Below are 17935 nucleotides of genomic sequence, written 5' to 3'. Positions count from 1 at the left end.
ATTTACCTGTGTGGATGGCTGTCACTTTTCCTGTTTTTCTGGGGATATTCTTCAATGACACCTTGAATGGAATGTCCTGGAGACTGATTGGTTTGGGTGTATGGCAACATTTTCATGTTGTTGAAGGCATCACATGACCCAAGAAGAAGGGTTCCCTTTTTTTTTCTCGGAAGGGTACCATGGATAGAAATATCTTGATGGGTACCAGAATGAAGTTCATCAGCCAGAGCAGGTTTGCTGCTCAACAGATCCATAGAAGAGGCCAAGGGAAACTCATGGTTCATCGGCATATCCGGTGGAAGTCTTGCAAACTTCCCAGCTGCTATCATTCTTTAAGTCTAGAAAACAAAAATAGAACATACTGGACATTATAAAACACGAAAGCCTTCTTGTTCTACGAAAGCAATATAAATGAGGATTGATAGACCCAATATCTTACACAAAAACATGGGTGGTCATATTTTTTGGAGGAGAATGTACCCTAGAAGACTATGGAGACTATAAGAATGTGTAAGTGAGCAGCAATGAATAGGAGCCCAGCCGTTTACACCAATCCAATTCCTCTCATTTTTCCCAAGCACTCACTGTCTGCCGGATTGAGATTACTACAGTAAATGATTAAAGGCTTTAAACCATCTTATTCCTTCTGGGATTTCAAGAAAATTATTCCTGAACTGCTACTAAGCAGCCAAGAAATAGCAATCTTGATTAGTATCGCTAGTAGAACAGGCAAATCTATTAGTAGCTGAAGAACAGCAGATCTTGCCTATGAGGGCAACTGGGGGTTGTTTGATAAGTATCTCCCTTTCATCAGTCAAACCAGATTTTAGGACATTCTAAATAATAATCTTAGGCATTCACAGACCAGAAAATAGACTTAAGATCCAGGTTGCCACTACACTTGCCATCACCTTTTCAATCAACCCTAACATATTCAGCCACTATGTAGAAGCAGGTGATGCAAGAAAAATGGGAAAGTTCATAACTACTTGTTGACAGCCTATCATCTTTTCCTCAGTCTATGCATTTATAAGAGTTATCGCTTACCCAATAAAGCAAACAGAGAAAGTATACACAGTACTGTATCCAAATCACTTTTGATATCTAGCATGGGACCAGCTCTGATCACCAACTGCAACTTTGCTCTAGTTCCAACCAACAATATAGCATTTTATGTATTGCTTTGCCACAAAAGCAGCAATTCTTAGACTAGTCAATGTGCCTCACAAATTGTGCCAGGATTAGAGTCTCAAAAACACACCTGTGGAAGCATTCCAGAAAGATAGGATATTTTTACCCACAACATTTCTCTTTCTAATTGTTGTTTAATGCCCCAAGTTCTAAAGCAGGTCAAACATCAGCCAGGAACCATTAACTTCAACAAAGGTGTCAGAAAAGACTGATATTGTACAGATAATCCTCAATTTAAGAGATTAGCAGTCTAAACTTGGCAAAGGGTACCAGTTGGAAAAAAAATCTTTCAGTAGCGTAAGAATGATCCCTGTATTTCAGAAAAATCTATTGAGACAGAAACAGAATAACTGGAAGTCTTGTTTGTGTCTCTTTTGAGGTAAGGACATGTCCTTGCAGTTGTCTTGGCAATAGTATGGAAATGCTTTGCCAAAGTCTGCTTCTTCAAGGATATTTGTCAACTTCCCCGTCTAGTCCATAGCTTGGCATTTCCTCGCAGTCTCCCATCTACCTACTAACCAGGCCTGACCCTGCTTGGCTTTCAGGTTCAGATAAGATGAGCCAAGGACTGCTACCTGCTGACAAGCTTAAGAAGTATCCAAATACCATCATCATAAGAATAATGCATCAAAATATATTTTAAACCTTGGATCCTGGGTAACAATAAGTTAACTCTATTCATGGGTTGGAATAATTTTTCCATTCAGAAAAGGTAAAACAAACTTGCATTATTGGAATGGCTTTTTATAACAGATGCAAACTGAAAAGGCCTTAAATAAGATTGTAAGAAAGAAATCAGTTGTAATAACTGAAATAGAAACAAAATAGTCACAGCAAGAACTTATGACAGAATGTTCCACTAACTATACTTGGCTGGTATCTTCCAGAGAATGGATCTTTTCATTGTAGTGTACCCTTTATAGGAAGTTAGTGCCCACCCCTCTCCTAGAAAATTGAAATATCCTAGGAAATATTAAAAAGGCAGTTTTCCCCCTAAAAAGAGTAGAAACTCAAGAGCAGAAACACCTCAGAAGCAGAAGCTCATCCCCACCTTTGTTAATGGGTGGGCCATTAAGGCCTGGACCAGAATACTTTACATAACAAAGATCTCCAGGTAAAGGTATAGCAATTGCCTAAGAGCCCTTTCAGTGCATCATCATCCCAGCAAGGCTCAACCAAGCCTGGAACTCAGAAAAGCCTACAGAGTTAGCCAAGACCCCCGCCCCTGGGAGTCTGACAGCCAATGGGATACATTTCTGGCACAGGAACAGGAAACACTAAGGTGGGGCCCAACAGAGGGTATATAAGGGTCTCTCAGCATCTTGGCCAGCCCTTCTTTCTCTTTTCCTTCACCTTGGAGCATGTGATCATCCTTCTTTGGAGCTTCAAGCCATGTGGTCCTATCCACCATTAAACCATCTTTCCAAATAGCCTCCATGTTTCCAATGTCTTTTCCCCCACTTGGAACTGAACCCAGAAGGATAATTCTTCCAACATCTTCATGGAAAACTTTTCCCAAAGAGGTTCCTTTGTGTCCACTTACAGCATTTTAATTTGGAGTGCTGGTTGCTGATTATGATTTTACATTTTAAGCAATTTTTGAGAACGTAAGAATTGCATACATACTTTTAAAGGATATCATTGTGAACCATTTTTATTATTTTGATTTTTGTAACCTCCCCAGATGTTTGGAAGTTATGTAAGTGTTAAAAAATGAAGTAGATCATCAGAGGTAGCCAGGAGTCATGCACAGGAATAATATCCTCAAAATATTTTTCTCTTCCTGCTAAAAATAAGTAAGGACATTTTAAACATTTATTCCAGAAACCTGTTTAGGAATTATCTGTTTCCCTTGTCTTAGTGAATTATCTATACATGTAATAAACAGACTCCCAGATGCAAAGTAAAGTTGAGTAATTAACATAGCAATTTCTACTATCCCACCCTAGAACTGACTTCCAGAGAAACCTATATAGAATTGCAGTCCTGAAACAGCTTGACAAAAAAAAATCTGTGCCTTTGGAAAGAGACACTGAGATGCTAATCTTAAATGTTATCCTTGTTGAAGACCCCTCTTTCCGCCCCCCCTTCAAATTCAGGGCTACATTTAATCTTAACTGGTGTCTGTTGAACATGGGGAGGAGGGGTTTAAGTGAATTCCAATCCCCCTGCATTCACTGTTATGCCACATTAAAAATTAAAACTAAAGACAATTTTTGCAGTTGTTCTGGCAGTTGCATTCCCCAAGTTTGGGAAACCACATGTGATTCTGTGGCAATTTAAGACTCTTGGCTTAAAGGATGCCTTTTGCATATTGTACATCACTCCTAGAGCAAACCAATAACCAAGGAAAAAGATGCTGGTGGATACTTTAGTGATACCTCCCACAAGCAAAAGTTGTAGCTTTTGCTAAGTCTGAGAAGTGTAGACATTACCGATTTTGCAGCTTGAAACTTTAAAATGCAAGGAAGGCAGAGTCTTCAGAAAGAAGTTCTGCTTAACAATCAAAAAAAGGTAGGAAATATTCTTTTTTTTTTTCCTTCCCCTGCCAGAGACAGCTTAGTCAAACAACTTCAAAGGATGGATCAAGATGCGGGAGGATTTTCTTTACAAAGAGATATGGAAATGAGCCTCTGGATGCTCCAGGTTTACTGATGTGCCAAAGTTGCTAGCTCTGCAAACCATATAGCTTCAGGCTATTTTCCTTGGCAGACTGGATTATCTGTCAATTCCTTACATGACAAAAATTATAATGAGATCTATTAGAGTTGCCAGTTTTGAATTGGCCCCTACAGTTCTGCCTTTTACAGCAGCTGGATCAGCCAACGTTTATTAAAGGCCAACGTTTAACTACTATGTTTTCTACACATCAAAGTTGTTTTTAAAGAGGCTGAAGAAAATAGAGCAGTTTTCTTATCTTGCTTCAACACCAGTTGACCATGTGGCTTGCACTATCTATTCATAAGGAATCAAAATTTTGTACACACTTTTATAAAGTGTGTTTATTTATAAATATATATATATTTATATATATTTAATAAACATATATTTATATTTATTTATAAATATTTATTTATATTTTTATAAATTATTTTATTTTTATAAACTATTTTTTAAATTCCAATTCATTTAGATTATTTTATATTTGTTATTGAAACTCTTATTTTCCCAGAATGACCCAAACATTCTCTGGGCTCAATTTTAGAGGAGGCCATGGTAAAGAAGCATCAAACCAAAGCAAGTGAAAAAGTAGGTATCTCCATGCCTGTTTGATCAGACAATGTAAATGAAAGAGCATCTGGAAATTTTTCTTTCAGCTAAATAAAAAAAATATTTAATCAATTCTGACACAGTAATAGTACTCTTTTTTTAAAGAAGGTTATGGATTAACCATAATAAACAAAGTCTAATGTTTGGAGTTAAGTTTCATTAATAAATGCTTTTATTAATTAGTGTGATGATTTTGGAGAAATTTATAGACTGACTCATGGTACACATCAAAGCTAAGAACGTAGAGTCCTTAATTAAGTCTGACAAGACTCTGAAATTATTAAATTCAGTCACATCCAGTGGGCTCCATGATGTCATTCCTTACATATTTTGAATCACTAAATGCTATGCAATTACATTTTGTTCTTTTTTCAAATCTGATTTGGAAACTTTGGCAATACTGTAGTTCAGTTACTATGGTTGGTAGAAGTTTGCAAAGTTCAACCCTCATTTGTTCAAATGAGATAACCATTTTCTTTTTACCTTTGGCCATTATTTAGGCAATAGAGATATTAGGTCATAGAGGTCATTCCACTGATTACAACAGACAAGGTTGCTTAAAGTAAACCAGAATATCACAACCCAAGGAATCCTTAACACTATTATCTTTGGAATCTTTCCTTTATATTATCTGGACCATTCCTAATATAGAACTTCTCTGCTATTCTTTATTCAAATTTTCCACAGCATGAATATCTGTCTTCTTGGGGGCCACACGGTTGGCCCAGGGTTTGGCCATGCAACACCATTTAGATTCCCAAAAGGTGCCCAAGGACTTTGAAAGAGATGAGCAGCACTAAAATATTGCAACATCTCATATAGCAATAGAAGCATCCTCTAAAACTTTGGCAACCTTGTGAGAGATGAAAATTTTCTGGTTTTTAATTTTGGCAGGGTGTCTAAGCCATCATGAGATTTTACCTGATAGAATGTTCCTGAAAAACTGAGGGCCCGGGGAAGGACTTGGGCACAACCAGAAATATAGCATTGTTGAATTAAGTAAAACCAAACAAAGCTGAGCTAATCAAAACCTGAGGTCTTTGTGTAAGTTGGTGAGCTTTCTTTTTTTAAAAAAAACTTATATAAAGATACAGTGAGCAAGGTTAAAGAAAGAAGGAAAAGCCAGAAGTTATACCAGCCAAAAAGATAAGCATTTGTCCATATAATCAGTCAAACTCAGTTCAATGGTAAAGTACTAAATTAATATGACATAAATATAAATTAATCAATACAACTTTTGCTTGGTCAGTTGATATTGGGAATACCTGTTGGAGCAGACCGAATACAAGTAGTCTTCAATCTACCACAATTGAGCCCAAAAATTATGTTGCCAAGTGAGAAATTTGTTAAGTGACTTTTGTCCCATTTTACGACTTTTCTTGACACATTTGTTAAGTGAATCAATGCCAGTGTTAAGTTAGGAACACGTTTGTTAAGTGCACCTGGCTTCCACATTGACTTTGCTTGTCAAAAGGTCGCAAAAGGCCTTATGACGGGACATGACCCCGTCATAAATATGAGTCAGCTGTCAGGCATCCAAATGTAAATTGCATGACCATGGGGAGGCAACGGTTGTAAGTGTGAAAAATGGTCATAAGTCACTTTTTTTTCAGTGCCGTTCTACTTTGAACAGTCACTAAGCGAGCAGTTGTAAGTCAAGAACTACCTGTGTAACAATTGCAAAGCCTTGTCAGATTTGATTCAGGCCCTGATTACAAAACATGTTCTTCTGACCCAAATCTTTGTCTTTTGCAGCTGTTTCATGTATTTAATAACAATAATGAAATCCAGATCAAATAAAAGTGGGATTCTGCTCTGAGACACTTCAAAGGACCACAGAACTATTTAAAATGCATCTCTGGAAACAAACTCTCTTCTCTTATTACCAGGGGATGCCTAAAACCATAACAAAAACAGATGCCAGGACCAACAAAAACATTCTTTTCATCTCCATGTCTTGTATCCTTTTTTTAAAAATGTATGATAGTACAGTTACCTCTGGGACAGTCGTTAATCTTAGGCAAAGTTTTATTAAACTTCAAAATACACATTTATTTTAAAGCCTCATTCATTTCATGTTTAATTTCCTAGTGGAATTATTTAGGATCATACCCTTTATTTAAAAAGTAAATGCTAGCGGTCTTGAATAGCTTGGAAATAAAAGGTATGGGTAATAGCAACAGCACTTAGACTTATATACCGCTTTACAGTGCTTTAAGCCGTTTATAGAGCCAGCATATTGCCCCCAACAATCTGGGTCCTCATTTTACTCACCTCGGAAGGCCGGAAGGCTGAGTCAACCTTGAGCCTGATGGGATTTGTACTGCCAAATTGCAGTCAGCCGGCAGTTAGCAGAAGTAGCCTGCAGTACCGCACTCTAACCACTGCGCCACCATGGTTCATACATAATCCTCGACTCATCATCACAATTGGGACCCGAATTTATATGGTTAAACAAGGGGGTTGTTAAGCAAGTCGGGCTCAATTTTGCTAACTTTTTTTTGCCACGGTTATTAAGAGAATCACTGTAGTTAAATGAATCCTGTGGTCCTTAAGTGAATTTGGTTTCCTTCATGGACTTTGCTTATCGTAAACCAACTGGAAAGGTAACAAGCTGTGATCACGTGACCCTGGGTTGCCAAGCATCCGAATTTTGATTATGTGATTATAGGGATGCTGTGATAGTTGTAACAAGGTCTGGGTGTAAATAATTTTTTTCATGCTGTTGTAACTTCAAATGGTCACTGAACAAATAGGCTGTAAGTCCAGGAGTAACTGTATTAGAACTCTACAATGCCCCCATATTGAAAGGGAAAAAATATGCAAGGCTAAGCAAGCATCACTTGTCTGTCACTTAGAGAAAACCTGACTTTTCCAAAGATTATACTACTGCTTTGAAGGGGGCTCTTATGATCCTAGAAAAAAGATGCAGCCACTTTAAAGAGTATAGGTAGTCCTTGACTTACAACAGTTCATTTAGTGACCATTCAAAGTTTCAACGGCACTGAAAAAGTGACTTTTGACCAGAGGTGGGATTCAGCAGGTTCTGGTCAGTTCTGGAGACATGGTAGTAGAAATTTTGAGTAGTTCGGAGAACTGGTAAATGCTACCTCTGACTGGTCCTGCCTCCATCTATTCTCTGCCTCCCAAGTCCTAGCTGATCGGCTGGGTCTTCTTTTGTTGCCCTGCACAGGAGAACGGAGCTGGAAAGCAGGTTAGTGAGGTGGAGAGGGAATGGGGATTTTGCAGTATCCTTCCCTTGCCACACCCACCAAGCCACGCCCACAGAACCGGTAGTAATTTTTTTTTAATCCCACCACTGCTTATGACCATTTTTCAAACTTATGACCACTGCAGTATCCCTATGCCACGTGATCAAAATGAAGAAGCTTAGCAACTGACTCATACTTACGACGGTTGCAGTATCCTGGGGGCATGTGATCATCTTTTGTAACCTTCTCACAAGCAAAGTCAATGGGGAAGCCAGATTCACTTAACAATCGTGTTACAAACTTAACAACTTCAGTGATTCACTTAGCAACTGTGGGAAACCAGGTCGTAAACTGGGGCAAAACTCATTTAACAAATGTCTCACTGAGCAATAGAAATTTTGGGCTCAACTGTGGTCGTAAGTAGAGGACTGTCTTTACTTCAGGTGAAAGCTGTGTGCTCAGGACCCCTTTTTAATCTTTCGATCCAAAGTGCGGCACCACTCTAGGAGTTATAAATTTCCCAGATCGTTCCAACAGCATTTAATCTTGGTTCATCTATTTTCTGCTTGCACAATAATATCTTGAAAAACATTTTCCGACCAGGTTAATTTAAAAAAAAAAAAAAAGCTCTGCAAAGAATGAAATTTAGTGGTTTTGCTACTATTGAACTGAAACTTGGTTTTCCTTGAAAAAAAAGAGAATTGCCCTTTCATTTTTCTTGAGAAGATCATCATTCCTTAACATTCCCAAATTATTTGCAGAAAAGATGATTTAATATTTCAACAGGAGGGATCAAGCCCAGAGTATCATGAAGAAAAAAAGAGTATTAAGCAGATGGTAGCCCTGCCTAGTCTGACATTCTGTTCTCATAGTGGTCAACCAGAGAAAATTCAAAACTGAGCATGAAAGTATATCTCTCTATCACAAACTACCTCTGTAAGAATTAGTTATCATGAGTTATTAACTACCAATAGCAGTATTCTATAATATGAATCTATTGACCAATTAAATCCAATTAATCTGTCAGCTATTGTCACATCCCATCCTAGCAAAGTCCAGAATCATTAAAATTAAAAAGTGATTATTATTATTTTTGCTTGTGCTGAATCAATCACCTTTAAGTGTTCCTGGATGACTTTGGGACCATCCTACTTTTTAGTTGATTTATATATTTCTATCACACCCTCTTAACTGACTTCATTCTAAACTTAAAAAGTCCCCAATTATACTATTTGTTCCCAATAAGAAGCTATTATAGCCTTTGGATGGGTTCATGTGGTTCAGTACTTTGGCAAGTGGTAGTTACCCTATCCAAAATACTTTTCGCCTACACAACTTTTGGGGCTCTGATTTGTTGAGAATTTAGCAATCACAAGTTTAGTCCAACAGTTTTGGAATTCTGGTCAGAATTAACCAAATTACATTGCTTTATAAACAGACTTACTTGAAATAAAGTGACAGTCTAGGGTTAGGCAAATATTTTGGAGTGCTAAATACATTTGGAATTGTAAGAGCCTGACATAACTCCTCTCAGGAAATGGCTAGCATAGCAGGCTGTGCCAGTTACAAAATACCGGTAGTAGAAAAACGCAATTTGTCCTAAGTTAAGCTGCTAAGAGTTGCTTCTTGCCACTTAAACAATCCAGAGATGTTAAGTCTCATCCCAGCTTATTTTAGTCTTTTGAGAGAAAAACAGGGATGAAATAGAGTAGTCCTCAGCCACAATTGAGTCCAAAATTTATGTTGTTGAGACGTTCGTTAAGTGAGTTTTGCCCCATTTTACTATCTTTCTTGCCACTGTTGTTAAGTGAATCATTGCAATTGATAAGTTAATACTTCAATTGTAAAGTGAATCTGGCTTCCCCATTGACTTGGCTTGTCAAAAGATTGCAAAAGATTGCAAAAGTTGATTACATGAGCTTGGGACACAGCAATGGTCATAAGTATGAACCAGTTGCCAAGCATCTGAATTTTGATCACATGATCATGGAGATGCTACAAAGGTTAGAACTGTGAAAAATGGTCATAAGTCACTTTTTTCAGTGCCTTTGTAACTTTGGTGGGTTGAGGACTATCTGTATACAGTCATCCAATGTACAGACTGCCTACAAATGGCTTTGTATCTCAAGAGCATTCTTGTAAATGAGGGAGATGCAGGAAGCTGGCTGGGCTTTGTCCAGCAGTCCAGCCACCCATTTAATCATTTGATACACTGCAAGATTTAAAAAAAAAAATCAGTGGGTGGAGGAATTCGACAGGTGTCACATTGCATACCTGACATTTTTCTATTGACCAAGGAAAAATATTCAAAACCACATTAAGTTTGTTGAAGGGTTTTAAAAATAGGCGTACATGCTTTGCAGTTTGAAAGAATTGTTCATAGGCAAAATAAATCCAACAAGAGAAATGATTGTGGAAAAAACAAGGGGTTGGGAGCTAGGCCACGTTGACACCAAACTGCAGTCTTACATGGAATATGAGACATTCTACAGGTAGTCCTCGACTTACAACAGTTCATTTAGTGACCATTCAAAGTTACAACTGCACTGAAAAAATGTTATTTATGTTTCACTCAACCATTGCAGCATCCCCATGGTCATGTTATCAAAATTCAGACACTTGGCAACTGACTCATATTTATGACGGTTGCAGTGTCCCCGGGTCATGTGACAGACACAGACACAGACACATACACACACACACAGAGTTGCAATGTTCTGACAAACAAAGTCAATAGGGAAGCCAGATTCATTTAACAACTTATTACTAACTTCACAACTGCAGTGATTCAGTGGCAAGGTAGGTCATAAAATGGGAAAAGCTCACTTAGTGACTGTCTTGCTTAGCAACAGAAATGTTGGGCTCAATTGTGGTCATAAGTTGAGGACTACCTGTATCAGGTCCTACCCTGTATGGCCAGTAGGACTCTACTAAATTTGCTGAGAGAAGAAAAAGAAAAACAGCGCCTACTTGTGGTATAAAGTGGTATGTCCCACTTGAATGGCATCTAGACCAGTAAAGCTTTTGCCAAAATCCTGTCATCTTTCAGGCTTAGTTATTTCACTTCTATACTAAATTAGAATAGCCACCTCAACAAATGCTCCTAAAAGATTTGTTTACATATAATATAGTCATACAGAAAACATCCTTTGAGGCCAGTTCAACTTCAACTCGTGTCCGTATTGTCCTCTTGGCAATATAACAGCAGTAATTTACCATTGCACAGTTTAAATAATAAAATTTATAGATCATAAATAATAAAGAGTGCAGCTTGTGATCTCCTCCTCCATCCCTAGACAGACTCCTTTCTTTTCTTCTGCATGGTAAGTCCATCCATTGTTTTCACCCCATTCAGTCACCCTGATTTCTGAGAGTTGTCATGGATACGCTATGTGAACTTTTCCAGCCAACTAACTTTCAGTAAACCTAAATACCTCTGGAAAGAATGGACTTTCAGAGGGGGATGGACGAGAGGGAAATGAAAATAATGAATCCCACTAAAAGTGGCTTACTGGTGTACTCAGACCATGTTTTTATTAACTCATCCAATTAAATCAGGGAAAGAATGTCATCCGCCACATCGGAATGCTTTCGAGGCAAAATACGTTCGAGGCAAAACGATTTAAGCGTCGGAATTACAGAGATAGTTAAAATGCCTCCTATGGGACTTTTAAGCGTGTTCAATTTATCTGGATTGGGTTCAGGATTATTGGGGCCTCTATTTGCCCCAATAACGAAGGTGTGGTTGACAAAACATATTCACAATGGCATCCAAGGCAGCTTTCAATCTGGTTTTGAAATCATGGCAATTCCAACTCTAACTTTAGAGATAAAGTATTGCTTTAGCATCAACAGCTCACAATGGCTCCCTAAATCCTTTCTGTTATCTGGCAGCTTAAGATTTGTATCAGTCCTTCATAAATGAAGAGAAAGAGGGTTCAGGGTGACTCATAGCCACAGAAGAAGACTTCTCTTTCTTCCTGCTCTCTAAGGCAGCATTTCTCAACTTTGGCAACTTAAAAGCTGTGTGGACTTCAACTCCCAGAATTCCCCTAGCCAGGAACCCTGGGAATTGAAGTTCACACAGCTTAAAATCCCCAAGGTTGAGAAACATTGCTCTAAAACAAACACAACCTGCCATTCATTATTTGACCAAACAAATAAAACAAAACAATGTGGTTGGCCGAGTCATAAGACCACCCATTTCTCCTTCCTCTTTACCAACTTTCCAAACGGAGTGATGTATTCCTCTCCCAAAATCCTGCCTTTGAGAGAGACTGACCCAAAATGATAGTGAGGCTACCATAGTTCATTTTATTGAAACAAAAAGCCAAGCTAGGCAATAAAGGGTGTTGAGAATAGAAATTAATAGTAGTAACTATAGAAATTAGAGGTGTTTAAGGGGTTTGTTTTTAAGTGTGTAGTTCATAGAGGAATATTTTGCTTTATTTAGCTTTTGGAGCCAGCTGAGTTTACAAGGGGGGGGAATCAGATGGAAGACTTCATGGGAAAATTCCATTACATCTCAATTTCCATAGTAGGTTTTTTATGTTTTGAAAGGCACTCTTACACCTCAATACATACAATAGTTGACAGTTAATGAAGCAAATATATCTCTTATTATCCTCTCCCACATGGAAAGTTCATTTTGGTTGCATTATTCACTAGCAAAGTTACAAAAACAGACATGAAACAAGTTTCCTGAATAACAGTGTCAGAGATGCATTGGAAATTCAGCATCATGGGTGAGGGGTTTTTTTTTGGGGGGGGAATGAGAAAAAAGGCACAGTGAAAGCAGGTACATTGATACCAATTAGTATTATGCTGTTTCTACCATGCCTTACAAAGTTTATGGAGTACAAAAAACCCCACCCCAGAACAATTCCCAAGGACATTATAATCTAAAATCTGACACAAAATAACAAAGAGAGACAGGAAAAGCTGTGATTGTTGCAGTGACTAAGAGTTATTGTAGGGAAGGGCACAATGTTAGGGGATCTCATCATGAATCATATGGTATTTTATTATTATAAATCCTGAAATCAAATTTAAAATACCATTTCATCAACCCCGTTTTGGCTTGTTACACATACCTAGCCAATTATCCCAACAGTAAAGTATGCAATATGGGGGGTGGAAATGCCAATTGTTAAAATGACTCATATTAACCCTTTACCATTATATCACGTTCCTAGTATATTTTTAAAAATCTCAGAACATCTTTAAATGAATCGTTTTAACAACCCCAAAAATCCACTGTTCTCTTTTCCATATATCAAATGACCAGCTCACTCCAGTGCAACAATATTTCCTTGTTATTAGTCATCAGAGTTCACCTACCATCATACATCAGTCTTTGCCGTAATTGTGTTGGGGAAAGTATGCACAAATTCTATGCCCACAGCCCTTAACACATACTCTCCAGTTTTACTCAAAAAATGCCCAATCAAAGGAGGGAGAACACTATCTTTTCAGCATCCAAACCTAATTGAACTGGAAACTTTTAAGTTTGATTCTGTAGTTTTCTGAAGCTTTTACCTCAATAATCTTAGTGGGACATTAGGTAGAGTAGACATACATAGCCATCAACTGAACTAGGTTTTTTTCTTCTTCTTCTTCTCTTTATCGTTTCTTTGACTCCCGAAGGAGTCCCTGAAGTTTGGTAGCCAACATTTTCGGAAATTACCCCCTGCGTTCTTCCTAGATTGAGAGATTCTGCCTCGCCTTAAAGCCACCCAGTTGGCGCCTGTGCCGAAGGCAACACTTGAATTCAGCTCCTTCTAATCCAGCGCCTTAACCACTAGTCCAGGCTGACTCCCAAACCAGCATTAAACGCGGTATGCATAGCCTGCGTTGCATAAATGGGTGGAAAAATTGTCCTCAAAGTTCTATTAAAAACAAAAAAACAAAAAAAACCCGCTATTTCAGAACACTGAGAAGATAAATAAAAATAAAAACACCCCGGATTTTCACATTAGAACCCCGCGCTGAATTCGAATCACTTACTTCTGAGTAAAGGAAAAGAAAAAAATACAAATGAACGATTTCAGTCCGCTTTCAACCCTACGAGTTCGTGCTACCACTTAACTTCCCGGCGGGATCGGTCAATCCATCCCTCGGTCAGGGGGGAAGAAGAAAAAAAAACAAACTACGCGCAACTTCGCGATCTGCACTCCGGACTAACGTTGGGCAGCTGCACCAGCAGCACCGCAGCCAGGACTCTTCCCCCGGGTTAACCCGTCTTTGAGTTCCTGCTGCGCGCTTTCCCAGACCGGCTCCGTCCTCATCCCGGGCATTTGCAAAGCCAAGCAGGCGCCGCCGCCGCCACTCTTACCTTGCCTGGAGCAGAGGGAGGTGGTGGGGGGGGCGGGAGGAGCGCCGCGAGGGGGCTCGCGCAACCGCTGCCAACGAAGGGGAGCCGCTCGCGTGCGCGCGCGCGCGCAACCATCGGGCGCGTGCTTGGCCCGGGGCGGTGGGTGTCTTTGGCAGGCGGCCAAAGGTGGCTCGCGCGAGCCGCTGAGGCGAGGGGCGGAAACGTCGCCCGGGGCTCGGGGTTTCCCACTGCCGAAGCGATTCCCTCACCGCGGGGAGCGACGCCGGGGGTTGCCCGCTGCCAAGTCGGGCAGCTGCAGACAGTGAAAGAGGGCGGAGAACAAGGCGGGCACCGGCCTTCCCAGAGTGATTTAGGGCTGCTCGGCTTCCGCCCCAGCTCCGGGCTGTGTGGCCCCTCTTCGTGATCCGTCATTTGCATAGGGTGACCTCCTCTTGCCCTGGCCTGGGGCTCTTTTGGAAAGCGATTTCTGCAGTCTTCCACATCTGAAATAATTGTCTTTCCTCTCCCCAAACGAAAAAAAAAAATAAGATTATTTTTTTTTTACTGCCAGCTCTTAATTATTCAACTAAGCAGTTGGAAGTGGCAGGGTGTCACTGGGTCCCTTTCCCTTCCTTGACTGGCATCCAATGCCCACAGGAGAATGTGTCCCAACATCTCTGTGCCAGCCAAGAGCTCATTGCGGGCCATTCACTAAGCGTCCTTAAATGAAACTTGCAGCCAACAAAAGAAAACAGCTTCTGTGTATTTTGCTACCCTGGAAAAGGGCAATTTGCACCATCCATCAACTTTGGAAAGTTGGTTGATTCCCATGGCTCATTGCACTGCCGTGCTCCAATCTATGGCCAATCTTCTACAGGAGAAGCTGTCAATCTAATCACAGATTTGGCAACAGGATGAACAGGTAGCATGTTTTGAACCATTCTCATTGTTGTCTCTAAACTATGACCTGTCATTTAAGGTTATCAGCAGTTACTGAAAACAATGCATCAGCCAGTTTAAAACTGATTTATTATATGTAATACTGAATTGTGATTTAGGCTTACAGAGAGGTTTCGATTAGTTAATGAATCCCATGAAATGGTCACAGAATTTGAATCTGCATTATTCAAAGGGGCAGAGGTGGCATTCAGTAGGTTCTGACCAGTTCTGGAGAACTGGTAGCAGAAATTTTGAGTAGTTTGGAGAACCGGCAAATACCACTTCTGACTGGAGATTTTACAGTAGCCTTCCTCTGCCATGCCCACCAAGCCACGCACACAGAACTAGTAGTAAAAAAAATTGAATCCCACCACTGCAAAGGGGTACTTCTATTGGAAATAGTCTTAACAGTGAGGATTTCAAACATTATACAGGTAATCCTCAACTACAATTGAGCCCAATATTTCTGTGGCTAAGCAAGGCAGTTGTTAAATGAGTTTTGCCCCCATTGTACAATCTTTTTTGCCACCGTTGTTAGGCAAATCACTGCAGCTGTTAAATGAATCATGCAGTCATTAAACAAATCTGGCTTCCCCAATTGACTTTGCTTGTTGGAAACCAGCTGGACAGGTGATCACATGATCCTGGGAAAATGCAACTGTCATAAATGCATGAATTTTGAATTTTGATCATATGATCAGGGGGATGCTGTAATGGTTATAAATGTGAAAACCGGTCATAAGTTATTTCACTGCCTTCTAACAGTCTTCTAACTTCTGTCGGAAGAATTATCCTTCTGGGTTCAGTTCCAAGTGGGGAAAAAGACACTGGAAACATGGAGGCTGTTTGGAAAGATGGTTTAATGGTAGACAGGACCACATGCCTTGGAGCTCCAAAGTGAAAAGGATGATCACATGCTTCAAGGTGAAGGGAAAGAGAAGGAAAAGAAGGGAGGGCTGAGATGCTGAGAGTCCCCTTACATACCCTCTGTTGGGATTTGAATTTGACTTGTATTCTGATTGGTTGTCAGACTGCCATGGGGCCATGCAGGGGCAATACTGTAGGCTGTCTTGAGTTCCAGGCTTGGATGAGCCTTGCTGAATGACCATGTAATGAAAAGGACTTTGAGCAATTGCTATAGCTTTAGCTGGAGATCTTTGTTATGTGAAACATTCTGGCCCAGGCCTTAATGGCCCACCCATTAACAAAAGTGGGGGTGAGCTTCTGCTTCTGAGTTTCTACTCTTTTTAGGGGAAATATTCTGCCTTTTTAATATTTCCTATTTCAATTTTCGAGGAGAGGGGTGGGTGCTAACTTCCTACACTTCTAACAGTCACGAAATGAATGATTGTAAATCAAGGACTACTTGTTAATAAAAAGGAACTTGGGAGGAAATACGTTTTTTATTATCTCATGTATGTTGGCTAGAGTTTTTTTTTGTTGTTGTTGTTCATCAGAAGAAGGAAAGGAAATGATAGTTGGAAAGCCATTATAAGGTGATTGAGATATCAACCAGAAAGGAAAGGGACTTGCAGAGCATTGCCAGAATCTGGACAATTATAGATAAGCTTAACAATAGATATGGGGAAGGTTGGGGAATTTTTGGTACTCCAGAATTTGCTGGAAAAGAGGTGTGGAACACTGGAAATTGTGATTCAGCAACACCTCTATGTCACTGATTTTTCAATCTGTTGAGGCCATAGCTTCTCCATTTCTGGGTGAATGAAACAAGCCAAAAATCATAGTTTTTCACTTTTGCTGATCTCCTAATCCATGGTTAAAATGTCACATTTGTACCCATGATACTTCACAGTTAACAGAAAAAAGAAGCAGTTTACTTCTTTCAGCTCTGATAAAGAAAAAGACAACATCAGAAACACCCATGAGTAAACATATAATTAAATTATAATTTCAAGGATTAGATATGATAAAACATTTGGAAGCAAATTTTTCAGATGTCTTAAGTGTTAGAAAAAGAGAGGGGGGAAAATCACATAAACTATAAACATTTTGCTATTTTATAAATCTGTGTGAGTACAAACTATACAATATTTAAAACTCTCATAAGGGGAAAAAGTCAGAAGTAAAAATAACAGGCAGCTCAATCTGGAAAAAGAAGTTGCCAACTGTTTTAGATCTTATTGCATAACCTTCCTTGTTTGTCAGTCTTGGGAAAGGATATTATTTACCCAGATTCTCACAGGAAAATGTGAACACAACGTGGGGGATGGTGGTCTACATACCATGCAAATCAAGATAATAGATGAGGTAAGTGTCATATAAATTTAATAATTAAGTAAATAAGGCACCTACCTGTTTCGGAGAAGACATCATACACTGCACAAGCTTAGGTAAATATAAATGCTAAGGTTTCTTCCTGATGGTTAAGGTGAAGTGATGTCTTCTTTTCTGAGTTCAAGAAAACAGCTCCAGCATAGAATTTACTGACCTCATTGCCAGTCTCAATTCTGTTCTGAGCTGCAGCTGAAGGACGCTATTCCTGATGTCCCATGCATGGAAGCCTGCATTTCCTCTCCATCCATCTCCATCCCTTTTCATGCACCAGGAAAACAATCTGCCAATCACAGCATGACAGTGACCGCCCATGGTTTTTGACAGATAGATAGATCTATAGATTTAGCTACCTATCGGACTTAGCTCCCTCTTTACCAATCACCCTTTCCCAGACTGGGAATCAACTGTCTGGTTGATGGATGGGTTGTGTAAACCAGCTCTTACTTTTCTGCTTCATCCTGCCTATCATTTATTGTTCCACCTATGTTTGAGCACATGTTCACAACTTTTCTAGAAAAGCAGTAAAACCTGCATTCAAAAGAAGCCCAAACATTAGGTGACAGGGATTGTCTGTGTGCAGTCATGAAGGAGCAGAGAGGAAGCTAGGTGTTTTTCCCCCTCCTACATCAGCAAAGTGAAACTCGCGGCGTCATAGCAGCGTCACGTGACATATCGGGATTTTTTTTCCCCATCTGCTAAACTGAGCGTGGGCGTG

General features: G+C 39.6%; 1 protein-coding gene across 3 annotated transcripts in view; it reads right to left on the bottom strand.

Moving 5' to 3' along the window:
* The window catches only part of BCAR3 (BCAR3 adaptor protein, NSP family member), a 91560-nt gene extending 77258 nt beyond the window's left edge, over positions 1-14302 (bottom strand). The window contains exons 1-2 of one of the 3 annotated variants that reach the window (XM_087960671.1): positions 14008-14302; positions 7-338 (exon numbers count right to left, since the gene is read on the bottom strand). In XM_087960671.1, the coding sequence (XP_087816797.1) occupies positions 7-329 (323 nt within the window). In that variant the 5' untranslated portion in view covers positions 330-338; positions 14008-14302. Of the gene's footprint in view, positions 1-6; positions 339-13679 lie in introns of all 3 variants that reach the window. The other 2 variants (XM_026671827.2, XM_087960673.1) reach the window with 2 other exon arrangements.
* Between the last annotated feature and the right edge of the window lie 3633 nt (positions 14303-17935).

This window comes from Notechis scutatus, chromosome 3 (genome assembly GCF_049901735.1).
Source record: "Notechis scutatus isolate UNSWTSFEM ecotype Mainland chromosome 3, rNotScu1.2, whole genome shotgun sequence".
Taxonomy (NCBI): domain Eukaryota; kingdom Metazoa; phylum Chordata; class Lepidosauria; order Squamata; family Elapidae; genus Notechis; species Notechis scutatus.
This window is presented reverse-complemented; position numbering and strand designations above follow the sequence as displayed.